Here is a 21,073-nt window from a genome sequence, read left to right on the forward strand (position 1 = left end):
ATCAAACTACTTAATAGATATAATTCCATAAATATTTACCATATGCAAACATTAACTACATCATTGTAAATATACAACATAGGTCCACCCAACAATCCAACATGAACATCAGTCAAAAGACATTTTTTTAAATCTACAAACCATAACATACATTCCTATTCCTCAGCCCGCAGTACCCAACATTAATCAGCTTACAAACTCTTTAAATTAAACATTTAATTATGTATTTTCTTTCATGCTTTGAATGTTTCTTGCAGTAAATAATTTTGAGTCAAATACCACTTACAGACATAACCAGTCACATCATGCCATACAAAAAATCACAGCATATACCGACTTAACCACAGTATAAACCAATATAGCATCTTCAACTAAGTAGATAATACTTAAGATATGTACAAAGTGCGATCTGACATTCTGGTCGAGTCATTGCATATGAATACAAATATGAGGAGGGCACACACACAAGCTAAGTCATTACATACGAATATGAGGAGGAGGGACCATAGCATATGGATACAAATATGAGGAGGAGGGATCGTAGCATATATGGATACAAATATGAGGAGGGATCGTAGCATACATAAATCACACACCAAACTTTACTCAAATACCAACTATATCAACCAGAAAGTAAATTATAAGAGTTATGTTTCCAATTTAAATTACTTTCCGATCGATCATTCAGAAACCCAGGCATAAAACACATAAATATCGTATAAGATCAAAAGAACTGCAAAGTCAACATATAATACTGATCTAAGTATACTGGTCTAAGCCATAAGATCTATGTCCATCGCATTTATATCAACCATTTCCCTTATACACCTTAAGTGTATGAAATGTAAGGCCAGCAAAAAGAAATACATGCTACATATTGCTCATTTTAATTGTCCTTTTCACGATGTAAATACTTGTAATGATTATGCTGTAGAGATACCGAATCAAATTTCTTACTTAAATAACAACTACTATACCACCAATTCATGTTATAAGTACTGATAATAACTCTCCTTACCCCGTAAAGACAAAAATTACTCAACATGTTAGTATATCTACACAACAACAATATATAAAGTCATATGTATAAGTATTTACAAAACTTGCACGAATCGAGAATTTAAACCATACAGGCTAAACATTACTTTAAGCCTGAAATATGTAGATCATAAATATATTATTTTCCGAAGGATTGAACATGTATTTGGCATAAGCATTGCCGCTAAGCTACATACATACAAGTTAATGGCATTAGAACTCATTCGATTATTGAGTAACAATATTGAAGAAACATCTATAATGTAATTTTAGATAAAAAGGAGAAGTAAATGAAATGAGAAGGATCTAGAATTAACAACAAATGCTGGAATTTGGCTCACAGCTTTATTTTACTATATATCACTGATACAGCTAGGTACATTATACCAGGAACAAGTTCTTACACTTTCAATTACGTCCAACAATATTCGGTGATTCTGGATTCAGCTGCGAAAACATATCATGAAAGAAAATGTTCTTTATCAGGTTTTTGCAATCAGACATTACTTCGTGTGGTATATCCTCAAGTTAAATCTCTTTAGGTTAATATCTATTACACACAGTTAATGAACAAAAATTTCCAATTGCTTCACTTATAAATCACATCATCATCCCGAAGCTGGTGATATCATGTAAACTGAAGGCCAGTCCCATAGTAGTATCTGCTGGGGTGGATGCTTTCATAAGAATCAAATTATATGTTGCAGCGACTCATGTGCACATTCAAACTATCGCCTCGCGAAATCAACTTTCCACACCTATCACACTTATATGACTTGGAGGTAGGATTCACAAGGCAATGATGTTGTTCATGTCGCCGAGCACTACTGCTGCTTGAAAACTTCTGCTTACAATATCTACACAAAATTTCGGATTTGCATTTAGTTTTCCCGTTACACTTCACAATATGTAAGTTAAAATTTTCTCGTCCCGCCAAAAACTTTCCACATTTATCACACAGAAGTATTATATCGGGGGAAGTCTTCATACACTCATCTTTTCCAGCACGTGATGATTCTGGTGACATTATAGGTGATGTAGGCGTTGGTAATGACGGGTGCGATGACTTCGACTTCATTTCCTGTGTAGTAGAATGATTCACCGCTAGTGATCTACCACTAAATGTTTGTCCCATTGCAGGAGAAAAAATAACCTGGGAAGTCTATCTCAATGAGTCTCCGCTATTTAAAGCCCAGAAACAAACTGATGGATTGCTATTTACATCGCGCCTTATATACTCTCGAAACCATGATCACATCATATTAACCAATTAAAAGAAGCCAAGTTATCTTACATACATAAATATGTATTCACATGGACATGCACTGCACTCACTGAATACACACACAGTGGCCACACATGTGACTAAAACTTGCTCCAACTGGATCCAAATACCTTTAGTAGCTATAATAGCTCCAACTCTTGATAACATCATTTACTGGAGTTAATTGAAAACACATTTGGAAGCACAATCAAAAAGGAAGCACATTTGGAAGCACCATCATCAAAAAAAGGCAGCCAATTTTGGAAGCACAATCAAAAAGGCAGCACATTTTAGAAGCACAATCAACAAAAAGGAAGCACATTTGGAAGCACCATCATCAAAAAGGCAGCACATTTTTGAAGCACAATCAAAAAGGCAGCACATTTTAGAAGCACAATCAAAAAGGCAGCACATTTTGGAAGCATAATCAACAAAAAGGAAGCACATTTTGGAAGCATAATCAACAAAAAGGAAGCACATTTGGAAGCACCATCAACAAAAAGGCAGCACATTTGGAAGCACAAGTTACGAGAACTAAGTCTTAGTTAGAAATCAGAATACAAGAAATAAAAACATTAAATTTTTATTTTCAATATTTAATTTATTTCTCCACATTATACAAATGCAAGTAAAATAAGCCATTATTGTATGTAGCCAGCTTTCCTCAGCTCTTTGAGTATGAAGGATATTTCTTCGATGCACGAATATTTTCCTGCACAAAGCGAGCCATGTAGAAGTCTTAGCCGGTCAACTAATATGTTTTGATCTTTCCATGATGTGTAATCAATCTCTTTTACCACCATCTTACTTGCTTGTTTATTATAAATACTTTTAATATCACAATCGTCCCAGTGATCATAATAAGCTTTATCTGATTTATTTATTATAACACGTCTTTTCCATCGTTTCGGTCTGAGGACACCGCCACATTCTTCGATCTTGTCAGCTTTAGGTGCTTCATCACAGTCTATGCCTTTGTCAACAGCCTCAGAGTCACTGTAGCAATCACCGTAGAAGGCATCGTCTTCACCCAGATTACCGTAAGAATTCGATATCGATGGTGTCGAAGTGTCTTCATCATCTTCATGCTTCCTTTTTAGGAGTCCAAAATTTTTTTACAAAGTAGGAAAGATCTACTTGAATTCCGCTGGAATGTATTCTCACTTTTCACTTTAAGGATTCTTCCATTGTCATCATTCTTCCATAAATCATCAACGTCCTTCAATTTAAGTTCTTTGTCGAGATCGGAAGAGCCACGAACATAATCTCTCCCAACACAAGGAAAATTATTGTCGTAATGCAGATCACCCTTCCTTAGCCTAGTAGAACCATCGTTGTCCTCTAGCTTGTACGCAGGCTTGGCGTTACAAGTTCTGTCATGTCTTTTTAAGCTCTCTCTCCGCGTAAACGACTTGCTACATCGAACACAACTTATCATATTGCGTAGTGGATTTTTTTAACACAGTCATTCTTCTCGTGTTGTCTTCCATTCTTTCTCAAGATAAATTCTTTGCTGCAAAACTTACACCTGTGACCTTTCGACACGTCAGACACCGATTCAGGATTCATATTAGTTACTGAGACTAATGCCAGATGCAAACTGAGTGTTTTAAATTAGATCCATTACTTATATAGAATTTTTTTTCACATTTCATCAGCGAAAATTAAGTTACCTCATACAAAATAACTTGTTACAAATAGTCCCGATTATTAGCAAATGATGTCACCACGTGTTGTGTTGAGTCATAATTTATTTAGTTCTTTTATGTGGGATGCGGGATGCTCAATAACGATCGCAAAAGAAGAGTGGCTTCGCTAGACCGCTAGGGGGGAAGAATTTTTTCTCAAGGAAAAGATCAGGTAACTTACCGATACTGATGCTGGTAGCGATAAATAATCCATGTTAGCTTCTACAACCAATACATCTTATATGTTATTTTAATAGTATACTTATATAAAATTCCACCACCAAGAATAAATGTTTCTACTTAGACAAATAAAATCATAAATTGGAGAAGGAGATGTATCAATGTATTTGAATATTAGAATATGTCGTTGCGGATGAATGTGTGTTGACAGCTTTTAACATTTTAATTTTTTTCTTACAACAACTGCCTGCAGTCAGCTAAAGAAAAATCAAGCTATAATATAATAAATTATATCCCACGTCGGCCAATTTCTTTTCTGATGTAGGTGGGTACCATATCTCTTATGCTTGCATATTTGTATTAGATATATATTTAAAAAATATGCTGAAGCATATATATGTTAACATATCTAAAATTAAAATTTATTTATGCTTAAGCATATTATATGCTTAAGCATAAGTTGTATACAATATATATATATATATATATATATATATATATATATGGTGCCCACCTACATCAGAAAAGAAATTGGTAGATCACTAGCGGTGAATCATTCTACTACACAGGAAATGAAGTCGAAGTCATCGCACCCGTCATTACCAACGCCTACATCACCTATAATGTCACCAGAATCATCACGTGCTGGAAAAGATGAGTGTATGAAGACTTCCCCCGATATAATACTTCTGTGTGATAAATGTGGAAAGTTTTTGGCGGGGCGAGAAAATTTTAACTTACATATTGTGAAGTGTAACGGGAAAACTAAATGCAAATCCGAAATTTTGTGTAGATATTGTAAGCAGAAGTTTTCAAGCAGCAGTAGTGCTCGGCGACATGAACAACATCATTGCCTTGTGAATCCTACCTCCAAGTCATATAAGTGTGATAGGTGTGGAAAGTTGATTTCGCGAGGCGATAGTTTGAATGTGCACATGAGTCGCTGCAACATATAATTTGATTCTTATGAAAGCATCCACCCCAGCAGATACTACTATGGGACTGGCCTTCAGTTTACATGATATCACCAGCTTCGGGATGATGATAGTAGTATATGAATGTATTTCCGGCGGCAGGCTTCCAGGCTGTGGAGCGTGTGGGCACGTCCGCCATTTTGGATTGTGACGTCACGGCGGCCATCTTGGATGACCTTGACCTTGACCTTTGACCTTGACCTTTAATTTGATCCTCAAAAATCGCCAAAATCCGTCAAAATTGGGCAAAATTTGCCCAAAATTCCTCAAAATTCGCCAAAATTTCCATTTATGTGGAAATAAATTCCGCCAAAAAATCTCAAATAATTCCACAGTTCAAAAATTAGGATTTCGAAAATCCTCAAAAGTCGCTTTGCCCTAGAAAAAACGAAAACTCCTAAAAGCGGCTTAAAACTCCTAAGAGCTAGCCGCTTATAAGCCGCCGACCTTGAAAATAAGGATGTCATGGCAGCCATATTGGATGATGACGTCACCGTTGCAAATTTTGTTACGGCCGCCATCTTTAACTTTTTTATTTATTATCCGATTTTAATGAAAAAAAATTAAAAATTATAAAAAAAATCCATTTAATAAAATTTTAATAAAAGATTTATAAAAATTATATTTTTACGACACGGAGTTCGGAGTCCTCGGTTCGAACCCGGTGAGGGCAAAAAAATTAAAAATGGCGACCGATCCTTCCCCCCGTGGTGTGTGCTAGCAGACTGACTCCCACCACTTTTTTTCAAAGCATATAGATCGTCATCTAGTATGACGTCATGTCCGCCATCTTGTCTTTGATGCTGGAAGCCATCATCAATGTATCGTCGGCGAGAGTGCGCTCACGCCATGTTAGTTTAGTTCTTATCCGATAGAGTGCAGTAATCATTTATTACTGTGACACCCGCCATCTTGAAATTTGGCCGCCATCTTGAAAATCCGTAATTATTTAGCTAGAAATTCGGGAAAAGTTCCAAAATTCATTAAATAAATCACTCATTAATTTACATATTGATTCGATCGATTCACGTCCTCGGTTCGATACCCGATCGATGCAATAATGTTTAATTTTATGAAAAAATAATAATTTCAATAAACCATGTTAAACTTTCGTAAAGAGACTTTAAATCCTCTACTACCATCATCCTATCAGACGTCAAGACTACCAAATTGGAAATTCGTAATTTTAATGCTAGAGATTCGGGAAAAAGTTCAAAATTCATTAAATAAATTTGTAATCAATATACTGATTGATTGGATCGACTAAGGTCCGTGGTTCAATCCCTTGTCGATACAAAACAACATTAATATTTTAAAAAAGTACCACTAAAGTGTAAGGTTTGAGAAAATTAAAAACACCGCAAGTTCTTTTAAAAAAACTTTTATTTCATACATACTACACTACTACAAGTACAAAAAAAAACACTGACAAATTACTAAAGTTTTGTGGATTTCTCGATTCAAACAGTCTTCTTATTGTACGTACTAAGCCTTTTACATGACTTTAAATGTCTATACGATCCGTTCATCACCACAGCCAGAGACGGACTGAAGTTCATATCACTTATATAGTCTCATTAGCCGGTACAACACATGAGTCGAAACAATAACCATGTTCATTATACGTCTCGGAGCATTTTTTATAATGACGATGTAAGCTATCGAGACGTGAAATTAGTTTATTACATTTTATACACTGAAAATGTATTCTTTGAACATTATTAGAACAACCGCTCCTTTCATGTCTGCGCGCATTTGAAGTTCTAGTAAATGATGCGTCACAATATTTGCACTGATGCGATGCACGCTCTTCATGAATTGAAGTCTGGAATGCAGATGGTGAAACTTCAGCTGATGGTGGAACAGCACATATCGAAGTCTCCTCCAGCGTTGTCAGAGGCGTTGCCAACGGGATCTGCTCCAACATCGTCGGCGCCGACGTCATGGTTCTCGTAGTCGATGGTACATCCTCCATCGAGTACGACGTTAAAGTCGGTAAAGATGACATCGAAGTCTCAAGAACAGCCAATTACGCGACTTATACACCAGAAGAAACAAACTAGGTGATCCGTACACCGTCAACGGCAGTAACAAACTAAGCGTCCTGCTGTATAGGACTCGTTAATATACATTAACCGGTTTGAATAATACGATAGTCAAATCAAGAACAATTTACTAAAATACTAGAGCCAAAACAACATTAAAAAAATAGAAGCACCGTCAACAAAAAAGGAAGCACATTTGGAAGCACCTTCAAAAAAGGAAAAAAAAATTGGAAGCACCATCAAAAAAAGGAAGCACACTTGGAAGCACCTTCAAAAAAGGAAAAAAAAATTGGAAGCACCGACTACGAAAAGGCAGCACATTTGGCAGCACCGACAACGAAAAGGCAGCACATTTGGAAGCACCGACAACGCAAAGGCAGCACATTTGGAAGCACCGACTACGAAAAAGCAGCACATTTGGAAGCACCGCCTACGAAAAGGCAGCACATTTGGAAGCACCGACAACGAAAAGGCAGCACATTTGGAAGCACCTACAACGAAAAGGCAGCACATTTGGAAGCACCGACTACGAAAAGGCAGCACATTTGGAAGCACCGACAACGAAAAGGCAGCACATTTGGCAGCACCGACAACGAAAAGGCAGCACATTTGGCAGCACCGACAACGAAAAGGCAGCACATTTGGCAGCACCGACAACGAAAAGGCAGCACATTTGGAAGCACCGACAACGAAAAGGCAGCACATTTGGAAGCACCGACAACGCAAAGGCAGCACATTTGGAAGCACCGACTACGAAAAGGCAGCACATTTGGAAGCACCGCCTACGAAAAGGCAGCACATTTGGAAGCACCGACAACGAAAAGGCAGCACATTTGGAAGCACCGACAACGAAAAGGCAGCACATTTGGAAGCTCCATCATCGAAAAGGCAGCACATTTGGAAGCACCGACAACGAAAAGGCAGCACATTTGGAAGCACCGACAACGAAAAGGCAGCACATTTGGAAGCACCAGCATCGAAAAGGCAGCACATTTGGAAGCTCCATCAACAAAAAAAAAAAAAAAAAAAAAGACAACAAGGAAGCACAAGTTACGAGATCTAAGTCTTAGAAATCAGAATACAAGAAATAAAAACATTAAATTCTTATAATTTAAATTGTTTATTTTATTGCTTTACATTATACAAATGCAAGTAAAACAAGCCATTATTGTATGTAGCCAGCATTCCTCAGTTCCTTGAGTATGAAGGATATTTCTTTGATGCACGAATAGTTTCCTGCACAAAGCGAACCATGTAGAAGTCTTAGCCGGTCAACCAATATGTTTGGATCTTTCCATGATGTGTAATCAATCTCTTCTACCACCATCTTCCTTGCACCTTTATAAATATTATGATCTCTGGTGTCTTCCGTTTTACCACCAACCTCAGGGTAACTTTCATGTTTGAGACGGTGATCATCACAAGCTTGATCAGATTTATTTAATATATCACGTCGTTTCCACCGTTTCGGTCTCAGGACACCGCCACATTCTTCGATCTTGGCAGCTTTAGGTGCTTCATCATAGTCTATGTCTTTGTCATCAGCCTCAGAGTCACTGTAACAATCACCGTAGAAGGAATCGTCTTCACCCAATTTTCCGTAATATTTCGATGTTGATGATGTTGAAGCGTCTTCATCGTCTTCATGCTTCCTTTTTAGGAGTCCATCATTTTTACAAAGTAGGAAAGATCTACTTGAATTCGGCTGGAATATATTCTCACTTTTCACGTTAAGGATTCTTCCATTGTCTTCATTCTTCCGTAAATCATCAACCTCCTTCAATTTAAGTTCTTTGTCGAGATCGGAAGAGCCAAGAAAATTATTGTGGTAATGCAGATCACTCTTCCTTAGGATGGTAGATTCATCGTTGTCCTCTAGCTTGTACGCAGGCTTGGCGCTACAAGTTCTTCCATGTCTTTTCAGGCTCTCTCTCCGCGTAAACGACTTGCTACATCGAACACAACTTATCATATTGCGCAGTGGATTTTTAACACAGTCATTCTTCTCGTGTTGTCTTTTATTCTTTCTCAAGATAAAATCTTTACTGCAAAACTTACACCTATGTTCTTTCGATACAGCGTCAGATCCCAAATCAGAATTCATATTAGTTACTGAGACTAATGCCAGATACCAATTGAGTGTTTTAAATTAGATTCAATACTTAAATAGAAATTTTTTCATATTTCATCAGCGAGAATTAATATATCTCCTGCAAAAGTACTTTATGCATGTAGTTCTGCTTTTCAACAACAGATGTCGCCACATGTTGCTTGCAGGTAAATAATATTTAGTTATTTTATGCGGGATGTGGGATGCTCACTAACGATCGCAAAAGAAGGATGGCTTCGCTAGACTCCAAGGAAAAGGAAGTTCGTCTTGCATGTTGGTGCTCCACAGATGTCTCATGGCATAATATTAATTTGACTGAGTAATGATATGTGTTAATTCCACCTTATAAAAATATTGCAAGTTTTGATTTAGTAGCAGAAATTATCGAATTAAATGTAACTCCAAATAAAATGACATGTCTCATTAGACAAAAAAAAAAAATCCATGCAGAGAGCGGTTTCTCAGAATAGTCAGAAACACTTGAAGAAACCACAGGAATGATTGCAAGAACACGAGAAAACCATCAAAATATTGACAAGAATATTCAGAAGCACACGGAGAAAACCACCATAATATTGACAAGAATAATCGGAAGCACACGGAGAAAACCGCCACAAGTTTTCTTTGTTATCATAAAATTACAGAAAAAAATCAAAAATAAAAAAAACACAACAAATTCAAAAACTGATTATGCTAGCTTGTGAACTTCTCATTGTTGAGCAAAGATAGAGTTCTAGTCCAAGCCAGAATCAGTTTTTGAATTTGTTGTGTTTTTTTTATTTTTGATTTTTTTCTGTAATTTTATGATAACAAAGAAAACTTGTGGCGGTTTTCTCCGTGTGCTTCCGATTATTCTTGTCAATATTATGGTGGTTTTCTCCGTGTGCTCCTGAATATTCTTGTCAATATTTTGATGGTTTTCTCGTGTTCTTGCAATCATTCCTGTGGTTTCTTCAAGTGTTTCTGACTATTCTGAGAAACCGCTCTCTGCATGGATTTTTTTTTTGGTCTAATGAGACATGTCATTTTATTTGGAGTTACATTTAATTCGATAATTTCTGCTACTAAATCAAAACTTGCAATATTTTTATAAGGTGGAATTAACACATATCATTACTCAGTCAAATTAATATTATGCCATGAGACATCTGTGGAGCACCAACATGCAAGACGAACTTCCTTTTCCTTGGAGTCTAGCGAAGCCATCCTTCTTTTGCGATCGTTAGTGAGCATCCCACATCCCGCATAAAATAACTAAATATTATTTACCTGCAAGCAACATGTGGCGACATCTGTTGTTGAAAAGCAGAACTACATGCATAAAGTACTTTTGCAGGAGATATATTAATTCTCGCTGATGAAATATGAAAAAATTTCTATTTAAGTATTGAATCTAATTTAAAACACTCAATTGGTATCTGGCATTAGTCTCAGTAACTAATATGAATTCTGATTTGGGATCTGACGCTGTATCGAAAGAACATAGGTGTAAGTTTTGCAGTAAAGATTTTATCTTGAGAAAGAATAAAAGACAACACTAGAAGAATGACTGTGTTAAAAATCCACTGCGCAATATGATAAGTTGTGTTCGATGTAGCAAGTCGTTTACGCGGAGAGAGAGCCTAAAAAGACATGGAAGAACTTGTAGCGCCAAGCCTGCGTACAAGCTAGAGGACAACGATGAATCTACCATCCTAAGGAAGAGTGATCTGCATTACCACAATAATTTTCTTGGCTCTTCCGATCTCGACAAAGAACTTAAATTGAAGGAGGTTGATGATTTACGGAAGAATGAAGACAATGGAAGAATCCTTAACGTGAAAAGTGAGAATATATTCCAGCCGAATTCAAGTAGATCTTTCCTACTTTGTAAAAATGATGGACTCCTAAAAAGGAAGCATGAAGACGATGAAGACGCTTCAACATCATCAACATCGAAATATTACGGAAAATTGGGTGAAGACGATTCCTTCTACGGTGATTGTTACAGTGACTCTGAGGCTGATGACAAAGACATAGACTATGATGAAGCACCTAAAGCTGCCAAGATCGAAGAATGTGGCGGTGTCCTGAGACCGAAACGGTGGAAACGACGTGATATATTAAATAAATCTGATCAAGCTTGTGATGATCACCGTCTCAAACATGAAAGTTACCCTGAGGTTGGTGGTAAAACGGAAGACACCAGAGATCATAATATTTATAAAGGTGCAAGGAAGATGGTGGTAGAAGAGATTGATTACACATCATGGAAAGATCCAAACATATTGGTTGACCGGCTAAGACTTCTACATGGTTCGCTTTGTGCAGGAAACTATTCGTGCATCAAAGAAATATCCTTCATACTCAAGGAACTGAGGAATGCTGGCTACATACAATAATGGCTTGTTTTACTTGCATTTGTATAATGTAAAGCAATAAAATAAACAATTTAAATTATAAGAATTTAATGTTTTTATTTCTTGTATTCTGATTTCTAAGACTTAGATCTCGTAACTTGTGCTTCCTTGTTGCCTTTTTTTTTTTTTTTTTTGTTGATGGAGCTTCCAAATGTGCTGCCTTTTCGATGCTGGTGCTTCCAAATGTGCTGCCTTTTCGTTGTCGGTGCTTCCAAATGTGCTGCCTTTTCGTTGTCGGTGCTTCCAAATGTGCTGCCTTTTCGTAGGCGGTGCTTCCAAATGTGCTGCTTTTTCGTAGTCGGTGCTTCCAAATGTGCTGCCTTTGCGTTGTCGGTGCTTCCAAATGTGCTGCCTTTTCGTTGTCGGTGCTGCCAAATGTGCTGCCTTTTCGTAGTCGGTGCTTCCAATTTTTTTTTCCTTTTTTGAAGGTGCTTCCAAGTGTGCTTCCTTTTTTTGATGGTGCTTCCAATTTTTTTTTTTCCTTTTTTGAAGGTGCTTCCAAATGTGCTTCCTTTTTTGTTGACGGTGCTTCTATTTTTTTAATGTTGTTTTGACTCTAGTATTTTAGTAAATTGTTCTTGATTTGACTATCGTATTATTCAAACCGGTTAATGTATATTAACGAGTCCTATACAGCAGGACGCTTAGTTTGTTACTGCCGTTGACGGTGTACGGATCACCTAGTTTGTTTCTTCTGGTGTATAAGTCGCGTAATTGGCTGTTCTTGAGACTTCGATGTCATCTTTACCGACTTTAACGTCGTACTCGATGGAGGATGTACCATCGACTACGAGAACCATGACGTCGGCGCCGACGATGTTGGAGCAGATCCCGTTGGCAACGCCTCTGACAACGCTGGAGGAGACTTTGATATGTGCTGTTCCACCATCAGCTGAAGTTTCACCATCTGCATTCCAAACTTCAATTCATGAAGAGCGTGCATCGCATCAGTGCAAATATTGTGACGCATCATTTACTAGAACTTCAAATGCGCGCAGACATGAAAGGAGCGGTTGTTCTAATAATGATCAAAGAATACATTTTCAGTGTACAAAATGTAATAAACTAATTTCACGTCTCGATAGCTTACATCGTCATTATAAAAAATGCTCCGAGACGTATAATGAACATGGTTATTGTTTCGACTCATGTGTTGTACCGGCTAATGAGACTATATAAGTGATATGAACTTCAGTCCGTCTCTGGCTGTGGTGATGAACGGATCGTATAGACATTTAAAGTCATGTAAAAGGCTTAGTACGTACAATAAGAAGACTGTTTGAATCGAGAAATCCACAAAACTTTAGTAATTTGTCAGTGTTTTTTTTTGTACTTGTAGTAGTGTAGTATGTATGAAATAAAAGTTTTTTTAAAAGAACTTGCGGTGTTTTTAATTTTCTCAAACCTTACACTTTAGTGGTACTTTTTTAAAATATTAATGTTGTTTTGTATCGACAAGGGATCGAACCACGGACCTTAGTCGATCCAATCAATCAGTATATTGATTACAAATTTATTTAATGAATTTTGAACTTTTTCCCGAATCTCTAGCATTAAAATTACGAATTTCCAATTTGGTAGTCTTGACGTCTGATAGGATGATGGTAGTAGAGGATTTAAAGTCTCTTTACGAAAGTTTAACATGGTTTATTGAAATTATTATTTTTTCATAAAATTAAACATTATTGCATCGATCGGGTATCGAACCGAGGACGTGAATCGATCGAATCAATATGTAAATTAATGAGTGATTTATTTAATGAATTTTGGAACTTTTCCCGAATTTCTAGCTAAATAATTACGGATTTTCAAGATGGCGGCCAAATTTCAAGATGGCGGGTGTCACAGTAATAAATGATTACTGCACTCTATCGGATAAGAACTAAACTAACATGGCGTGAGCGCACTCTCGCCGACGATACATTGATGATGGCTTCCAGCATCAAAGACAAGATGGCGGACATGACGTCATACTAGATGACGATCTATATGCTTTGAAAAAAAGTGGTGGGAGTCAGTCTGCTAGCACACACCACGGGGGGAAGGATCGGTCGCCATTTTTAATTTTTTTGCCCTCACCGGGTTCGAACCGAGGACTCCGAACTCCGTGTCGTAAAAATATAATTTTTATAAATCTTTTATTAAAATTTTATTAAATGGATTTTTTTTTATAATTTTTAATTTTTTTTCATTAAAATCGGATAATAAATAAAAAAGTTAAAGATGGCGGCCGTAACAAAATTTGCAACGGTGACGTCATCATCCAATATGGCTGCCATGACATCCTTATTTTCAAGGTCGGCGGCTTATAAGCGGCTAGCTCTTAGGAGTTTTAAGCCGCTTTTAGGAGTTTTCGTTTTTTCTAGGGCAAAGCGACTTTTGAGGATTTTCGAAATCCTAATTTTTGAACTGTGGAATTATTTGAGATTTTTTGGCGGAATTTATTTCCACATAAATGGAAATTTTGGCGAATTTTGAGGAATTTTGGGCAAATTTTGCCCAATTTTGACGGATTTTGGCGATTTTTGAGGATCAAATTAAAGGTCAAGGTCAAAGGTCAAGGTCAAGGTCATCCAAGATGGCCGCCGTGACGTCACAATCCAAGATGACGGACGTGCCCACACGCTCCACAGCCTGGAAGCCTGCCGCCGGAAATACATTCATATACTACTGATGATGTGATTTATAAGTGAAGCAATTGGAAATTATTGTTCATTAACTGTGTGTAATAGATATTAACCTAAAGAGATTTAACTTGAGGATATACCACACGAAGTAATGTCTGATTGCAAAAACCTGATAAAGAACATTTTCTTTCATGATATGTTTTCGCAGCTGAATCCAGAATCACCGAATATTGTTGGACGTAATTGAAAGTGTAAGAACTTGTTCCTGGTATAATGTACCTAACTGTATCAGTGATATATAGTAAAATAAAGCTGTGAGCCAAATTCCAGCATTTGTTGTTAATTCTAGATCCTTCTCATTTCATTTACTTCTCCTTTTTATCTAAAATTACATTATAGATGTTTCTTCAATATTGTTACTCAATAATCGAATGAGTTCTAATGCCATTAACTTGTATGTATGTAGCTTAGCGGCAATGCTTATGCCAAATACATGTTCAATCCTTCGGAAAATAATATATTTATGATCTACATATTTCAGGCTTAAAGTAATGTTTAGCCTGTATGGTTTAAATTCTCGATTCGTGCAAGTTTTATAAATACTTATACATATGACTTTATATATTGTTGTTGTGTAGATATACTAACATGTTGAGTAATTTTTGTCTTTACGGGGTAAGGAGAGTTATTATCAGTACTTATAACATGAATTGGTGGCATAGTAGTTGTTATTTAAGTAAGAAATTTGATTCGGTATCTCTACAGCATAATCATTACAAGTATTTACATCGTGAAAAGGACAATTAAAACGAGCAATATGTAGCATGTATTTCTTTTTGCTGGCCTTACATTTCATACACTTAAGGTGTATAAGGGAAATGGTTGATATAAATGCGATGGACATAGATCTTATGGCTTAGACCAGTATACTTAGATCAGTATTATATGTTGACTTTGCAGTTCTTTTGATCTTATACGATATTTATGTGTTTTATGCCTGGGTTTCTGAATGATCGATCGGAAAGTAATTTAAATTGGAAACATAACTCTTATAATTTACTTTCTGGTTGATATAGTTGGTATTTGAGTAATGTTTTGTGTCATATGTATGCTACGATCCCTCCTCCTCATATTTGTATTCGTATGTAATGACTTAGCTTGTATGTGCCCTCCTCATATTTGTATTCATATGCAATGTCTCGACCAGAATGTTAGATCGGACTTTGTACATATCTTAAGTATTATCTATTTACTTGAAGATGCTATATTGATTTATCCTGTGGTTAAGTCGGTATATGCTGTGATTTTTGTGTGGCATGATGTGACTGGTTATGTCTGTAAGTGGCATTTGACTCAAAATTCTTTAATGCAAGAAATATTCAAAGAATGAAAGGAAATACATAATTAAATGTTTAATTTAAAGAGTTTGTAAGCTGATGAATGTTTGGTACTGCGAGGCTGAGGAATAGGAATGTATGTTATGGTTTGTAGATTTAAAACTGTCTTTTGACTGATGTTCATGTTGGATTGTTGGGTGGACGTAGCACATATTTAATATGATGTAGTTAATGTTTGTGTATGGTAAATATTTATGGAATTATATTAAGTAGTATGATGATGGGCTGATACTTGATAGTATTAAATTTGGCTGCTTTGGAACAATGGCTAGAGTATAGTTGTGCACGATTACGACTTTGACTGATAAAATGGTCTGGAATGCTACATAACATTATCTAAGTATTATGTCAGTAGGTTAGGTGGGAATGGCAATTATACGAAATAATACAGCGGATAATATTACACAAATTGCCGGCTTAAGACTGTCATTTGAAATAGTATTAGATTAATGATTTATGGTTCCGCGTAAATATAGTGTTTGTGAGTTTTGAAATTTAATGAGGTGTGCAAAGTCCAATATGGATGTTAATATTTAAGAGGATATGAGGCATTTTATTAATATTATATCATGACAGTTGGAGAAGATGTATTTTAGTTGTGTTTATCATACAAAGAATGATCTCGTGATTACATTGGTCAGGTTATGAATCTGCATCATCTAGATAGTTTCAAGAGTTCTAGGATAGTTGAATGATTTGGAGTAAAAGAGAGAGAGATCCTATGTAAGTTGAGTCCTAAGTAAACATGTTGATGATGTGAAGAGTGCCGTAGTAGGGGTAGGGTTTAGCTTTATATGTAGGGATGTGGACGGAATTATTAGCTTAGTTGTCATCCTGACTCCGAAGACTGAACATCGCTTGGGAGCTCTCTTTCTTGTTTAACTACAAAGGCATCTGGGGAGAGTATGGAATCTACCCCTAGTTCTTCGGAATCCAGTATGAAGCAAGAATCTCCATTGAAGCATCGGTGTCCGCACTGTAATATGATGTTTTCAACGAGCTCCAACATGAGACGTCATGAGAAGAGTAATTGTGCGAAGAATCCGTCTCGCACTATGATTAGATGTGATGAATGTTGGAAGAGGTTTACTTGCAACGATAAATTGAAAAGACACTTGAAGATTTGTAAAGGTGCAGTTCGCTTGCCTGTAGAACAGCATGTGAACGTCACGACTCCTCAATTTAAACTAGAGGTACCCATGTGCACAGGCTCCGGCATTCAAGGAGATCAGCAAAAACAACCACCCGCATCGTCATCTGGACATAAATCTAACACTATGCTTGGTCAGTTACAGACAACTGATAATGGATTTTACTTGGCGCAATCTGCATTTGGAGGAGTTCTGAAAGACTATTATTATCTAAATACTTTTAGTGAGGCCAAAGATATCTGCACTTTTCTGAGTGATATTGAGCAGAATATAATACAACAGCTTATGGATGATACAGCATCGCATGGGCCTTTAAAATATAACTTATGGTTGGATTGTCTATATGGTAAACCGGAGCCGCACGATAATCGAGTGAGCAAGCGTGCTTTCAAGACATCGGCTGCTGTAATTTATACTTCAAACGACGTGAAGCAGTCAGTTAAACAGAGTATTGAAAAACTCTGCAAGGAAGAAGAAGAATATATGGGTAAAAGATATGGTTGGTCGCTGAATTCGGTGAACCGTCTGGAGCTGAGAATTAGCCATTTCGACCCACTAGATAAATAGATGTATATATCTTTGTGTAGAACTATGTATAATAAACTTTGTAATTAAAATAAATGTTTCACCTATTGGGTAAAGGGTTAATTTAGTTAACATCCTCCTTGTTGAAGCCTTACATACTTAACTAGCAATAAATACTTTTGAACTCTAACCCGAATCTTTCGCAAGATGAGACGAGGCTCACGCCGTGAGTACGTGGGTTTTTTTCGGGGTGCTCCTGTTTTCCCCGCACCGATGCATTCTATCGCTGCTTCATCAAGCTTCGCCCTTCATGCGTATCTGATGACATCTAGAGACATGCTTAGGGCCATGTAGTTTTCGCGAAAAGATTTCTAGACCAGCTTTGTGTTAAAACACTGTAGCATCGTCTGTGTTCCGTGATTGGTTGTGTTTCTTTCCGTTGCATGTTTACTGTCGGTCAACAAATCACAGTCGTTCATTGAGGAAGCCAACACGTTCTGACTGGCCCGGCCAAACAGGGCGATGACTTCTCTCGCAGACGGCAGCCAATCGCAAGGAAACAATCGCTAACGCGGACATAACTTTTCGCAGTCTAACGAGTGATCAGATTTATTTGCGAAAAACACCTGCCCCTAGACATGCTAAATTCACATTATATTCAGGCCTCAGGCTAGACTCCTCAAACCTGTGCATAATTACTAACTAGTTTTGATTGGCTGCAGCCACATTTCACCTTGCCTCCGGGCCTATCTTATGAATAGGGACACCTTTATTTCGCGATTTCATTTCATGTCAAGGTATTTCACAAAACACTGTAGCTTTTTCTTAGAGTCATGTCTAGAGACCGGAAAAATTCGCGAATTCATTTCGCGATAAGGCTAAAATACAAATAGTTATACCTCAGTGCCGCCTCTGCTATTGGCTCACAACTCACCTGGATGACTCTAGGCCAATGAGAAACACCTGACCAAAGCTTTATCGAATCACAGGCTGCTACGATGGGAGGTCTCACAAGACAGCAGCCAATGAGTGGGTGACATTTGACCGAGTGTACGTAGAACTATGGAGTTCATCCTAGAGGCCATTGAAACCGCGAATTTTTCCGGTCCCTAGTCATGGCTAGAGACCTGCAAAATTCGCGGATTCATTCGGTTATATGCTAGAATTCAAACACATATACCTTTTAGATAATTTTGCAACTGGCATACTGTTCATCTGGGCGAATCTCAACCAGTTATAAACCCTCAACCAAAGAAGGATCGAATCACAGACAAACCAGCTAAGACGACTAACAAGTCGGAAGCCAATGAACTTGCGTTAATTGTCCGAGTCTACAGGGGTATGTGCAGTCTATCCCGAAAGCCAACGAAACCGCGAATTTTGCAGGTCTCTAGTAATCCGACGACAAGCATTGAAACTTTTAAAAAAATCTAGACTCTCGCCAAAATATTTGCATGTGCCTGATATTCACTCATTACAAGGTTTAATTTCGTGTGTCTGTGGGTGAACTAGCTGTTTCAGAACGCATGTTTGGTTGTAATGTTAATAAGATGTTTCCTTGTTTTTTTGCAGCTGTTGGATGCGGAATATCGATGATCCTGCTGGGTGTGTACATTCATTTCACCGCCGGTTGTACTCCTGCCTCGTGCTTCTTCTTGAAGATAGTGCAGTGGGTACCTGCGATGCTTCTGAACGTGTTCACTGCGGTGTCCACCGTCGGGTACCTCACTGTGCCATGGGTCATGGTCGGAGAGGTTTACCCGCCAGAGGTCAGTCACCGAACACGAGATGAAGTCAAATGTTCATCGAAATGTGTACAACTGGCCAAGTTGTTTCCCGATCGGTAGGGACCGGAAAAATTCGCGGGTTCAATGACCTGTAGGATGAACTCCATAGTTCTACGTACACTCGGTCAAATGTCACCCACTCATTGGCTGCTGTCTTGTGAGAAGTCCCAACGCAGCAGCCTGTGATTCGATACAGCTTTGTTTGAGTGTTTCTCATTGGCCCAGCGTCATCCAGGTGAGTTGTGAGCCAATACCAGAGGCAGCACTGAGGTATAACTATTGGTATTTTAGCCTATCGCGAAATGAATTCACGAATTTTTCCGATCTCTACCGATCGGTGACCGGATCGGTGACATGATCTCCTTTTGGTCATTTTAGATTGATGTATTTTTCGCGAAAAGACTTCGAGACTAGCTGAGAGTCTGTGTTTCGTGTTTGGTTGAGTTTCTTGCATGTACATTTCAACTGTTGGTGCACGAATCACAGCCATTCGGTGCGGAAGAAAACGCGCCCTGAATGGCCCGTTCAAATAAGGCAATGGCTTCTCTGGCAGACGGTCACCAGTCACAAGGAAGAAACCGTTGGAGCGGGCATACCTTATAAGAGTCTAGTGATCTTTCGAATCTTTTCGCGAAAAAAATACAGGGTTAGTATGTGGGCGTGCTAGCCATCTTTAATTATGCCCTACACTTTCAATGTTAAAAACGTCAGATTGTTAAATTTTGGCAAATGTTGAAGGTCAAAGGTCAAGGTCAAGGTCAATTTCATGTCCAAGGTCATCCTAGATGGCCGCCGTGACGTCACAATCCAAGATGGTGGTCGGCTCCACGGCTCCACACCCTGAACCCTGCTCTCGGACATACCAAAGCATACTACTAAGTCTTTTGAAAATAATTTTTTGTTGAATGAAAATACTAATTTTCATGGTCTCTACCTACAGACACGACAATATATCTTGAACATTCATTTTTCGCTAAGATTTATTCAACACACTTTAATTTTTTTTAGTATTTTATAAGGAAGAAAAACCTTTCATTTAGATTTGTATTTTATTTTTAGATGCATTGAAGAATGTAAAGGTTCACGCTGTGAAATACATCTATGATTATGGACCGGAAAAATTCGCGGATTCGATGACCTCCGGGATAGACTCCACGATACTGATCATGCTTGGGCAAACATCACCTGTTAATAGGCTGCTGACTTGTGAGGCGTCTCAGCTGGGCAACTTGTGATTCGACACTTCCATGATTTAGGGTCTCTAATTGGCACACAGTCCTACAGATTAACAGTGAACCAATAGCAAAAGCAGCACAAAGGCATAATTATTTGGATTCTAGCCTATCACGAAATGAATCCGCGAATTTTTCCGGTCTCTATCTATTATGGATAGATTCCCGGAACTTTCGCGCATTCATTAGTCGCAAGCTAGAATGCAAACCTCCACACTGTCGCACTGTGTTCATGATTGGACCGCAGTTATCTGGACACGCCCCTCTACGACCGTGAGCCAACGATGTCCAGCTAGGAGAGAAGTAAGCAAATCAGGTAGTGCCAAATAACAAGGATAAAAATGTTCTCGCTAAGAAATCAACCAATGGGAAAGTAAACATGGGTCGAGCACACCTATAACTTTGAATTCTATCCTGAGGCCAGAGGAATCCGCGAAATTTCTGGGACTCTAATGATGGACTTCGTAGTCGTCTGCATTTTGGAACAAATATCGTTTGTTCATCGATACACGCTGTGAGTTATTTTTTAGGTATTAGTAGCTTCACATGTTGCGGCATCAATTCGATAAATTTTCCTATCTCTGTGTACTGTAACAAAGCAAATGCAATCTCGTTGGTCCATTGTCAAGAACAGATAGACATTATTTCACCATTCA

At 37.8% G+C, this 21,073-nt stretch overlaps 1 protein-coding gene across 4 annotated transcripts in view; it reads left to right on the plus strand.

The window, feature by feature from the left end:
- Positions 1-21,073, plus strand: part of LOC134529130 (facilitated trehalose transporter Tret1-like) — a 117,229-nt gene that overhangs the window by 88,287 nt on the left and 7,869 nt on the right. For all 4 annotated transcript variants that reach the window (XM_063362896.1, XM_063362897.1, XM_063362899.1 and 1 more), the window contains exon 8: positions 18,971-19,167. In XM_063362896.1, coding sequence (XP_063218966.1) covers positions 18,971-19,167 — 197 coding nt within the window. The remainder of the gene's footprint in view (positions 1-18,970; positions 19,168-21,073) is intronic.

This window comes from Bacillus rossius, chromosome 2 (genome assembly GCF_032445375.1).
Source record: "Bacillus rossius redtenbacheri isolate Brsri chromosome 2, Brsri_v3, whole genome shotgun sequence".
Classification (NCBI taxonomy): Eukaryota; Metazoa; Arthropoda; class Insecta; order Phasmatodea; family Bacillidae; genus Bacillus; species Bacillus rossius.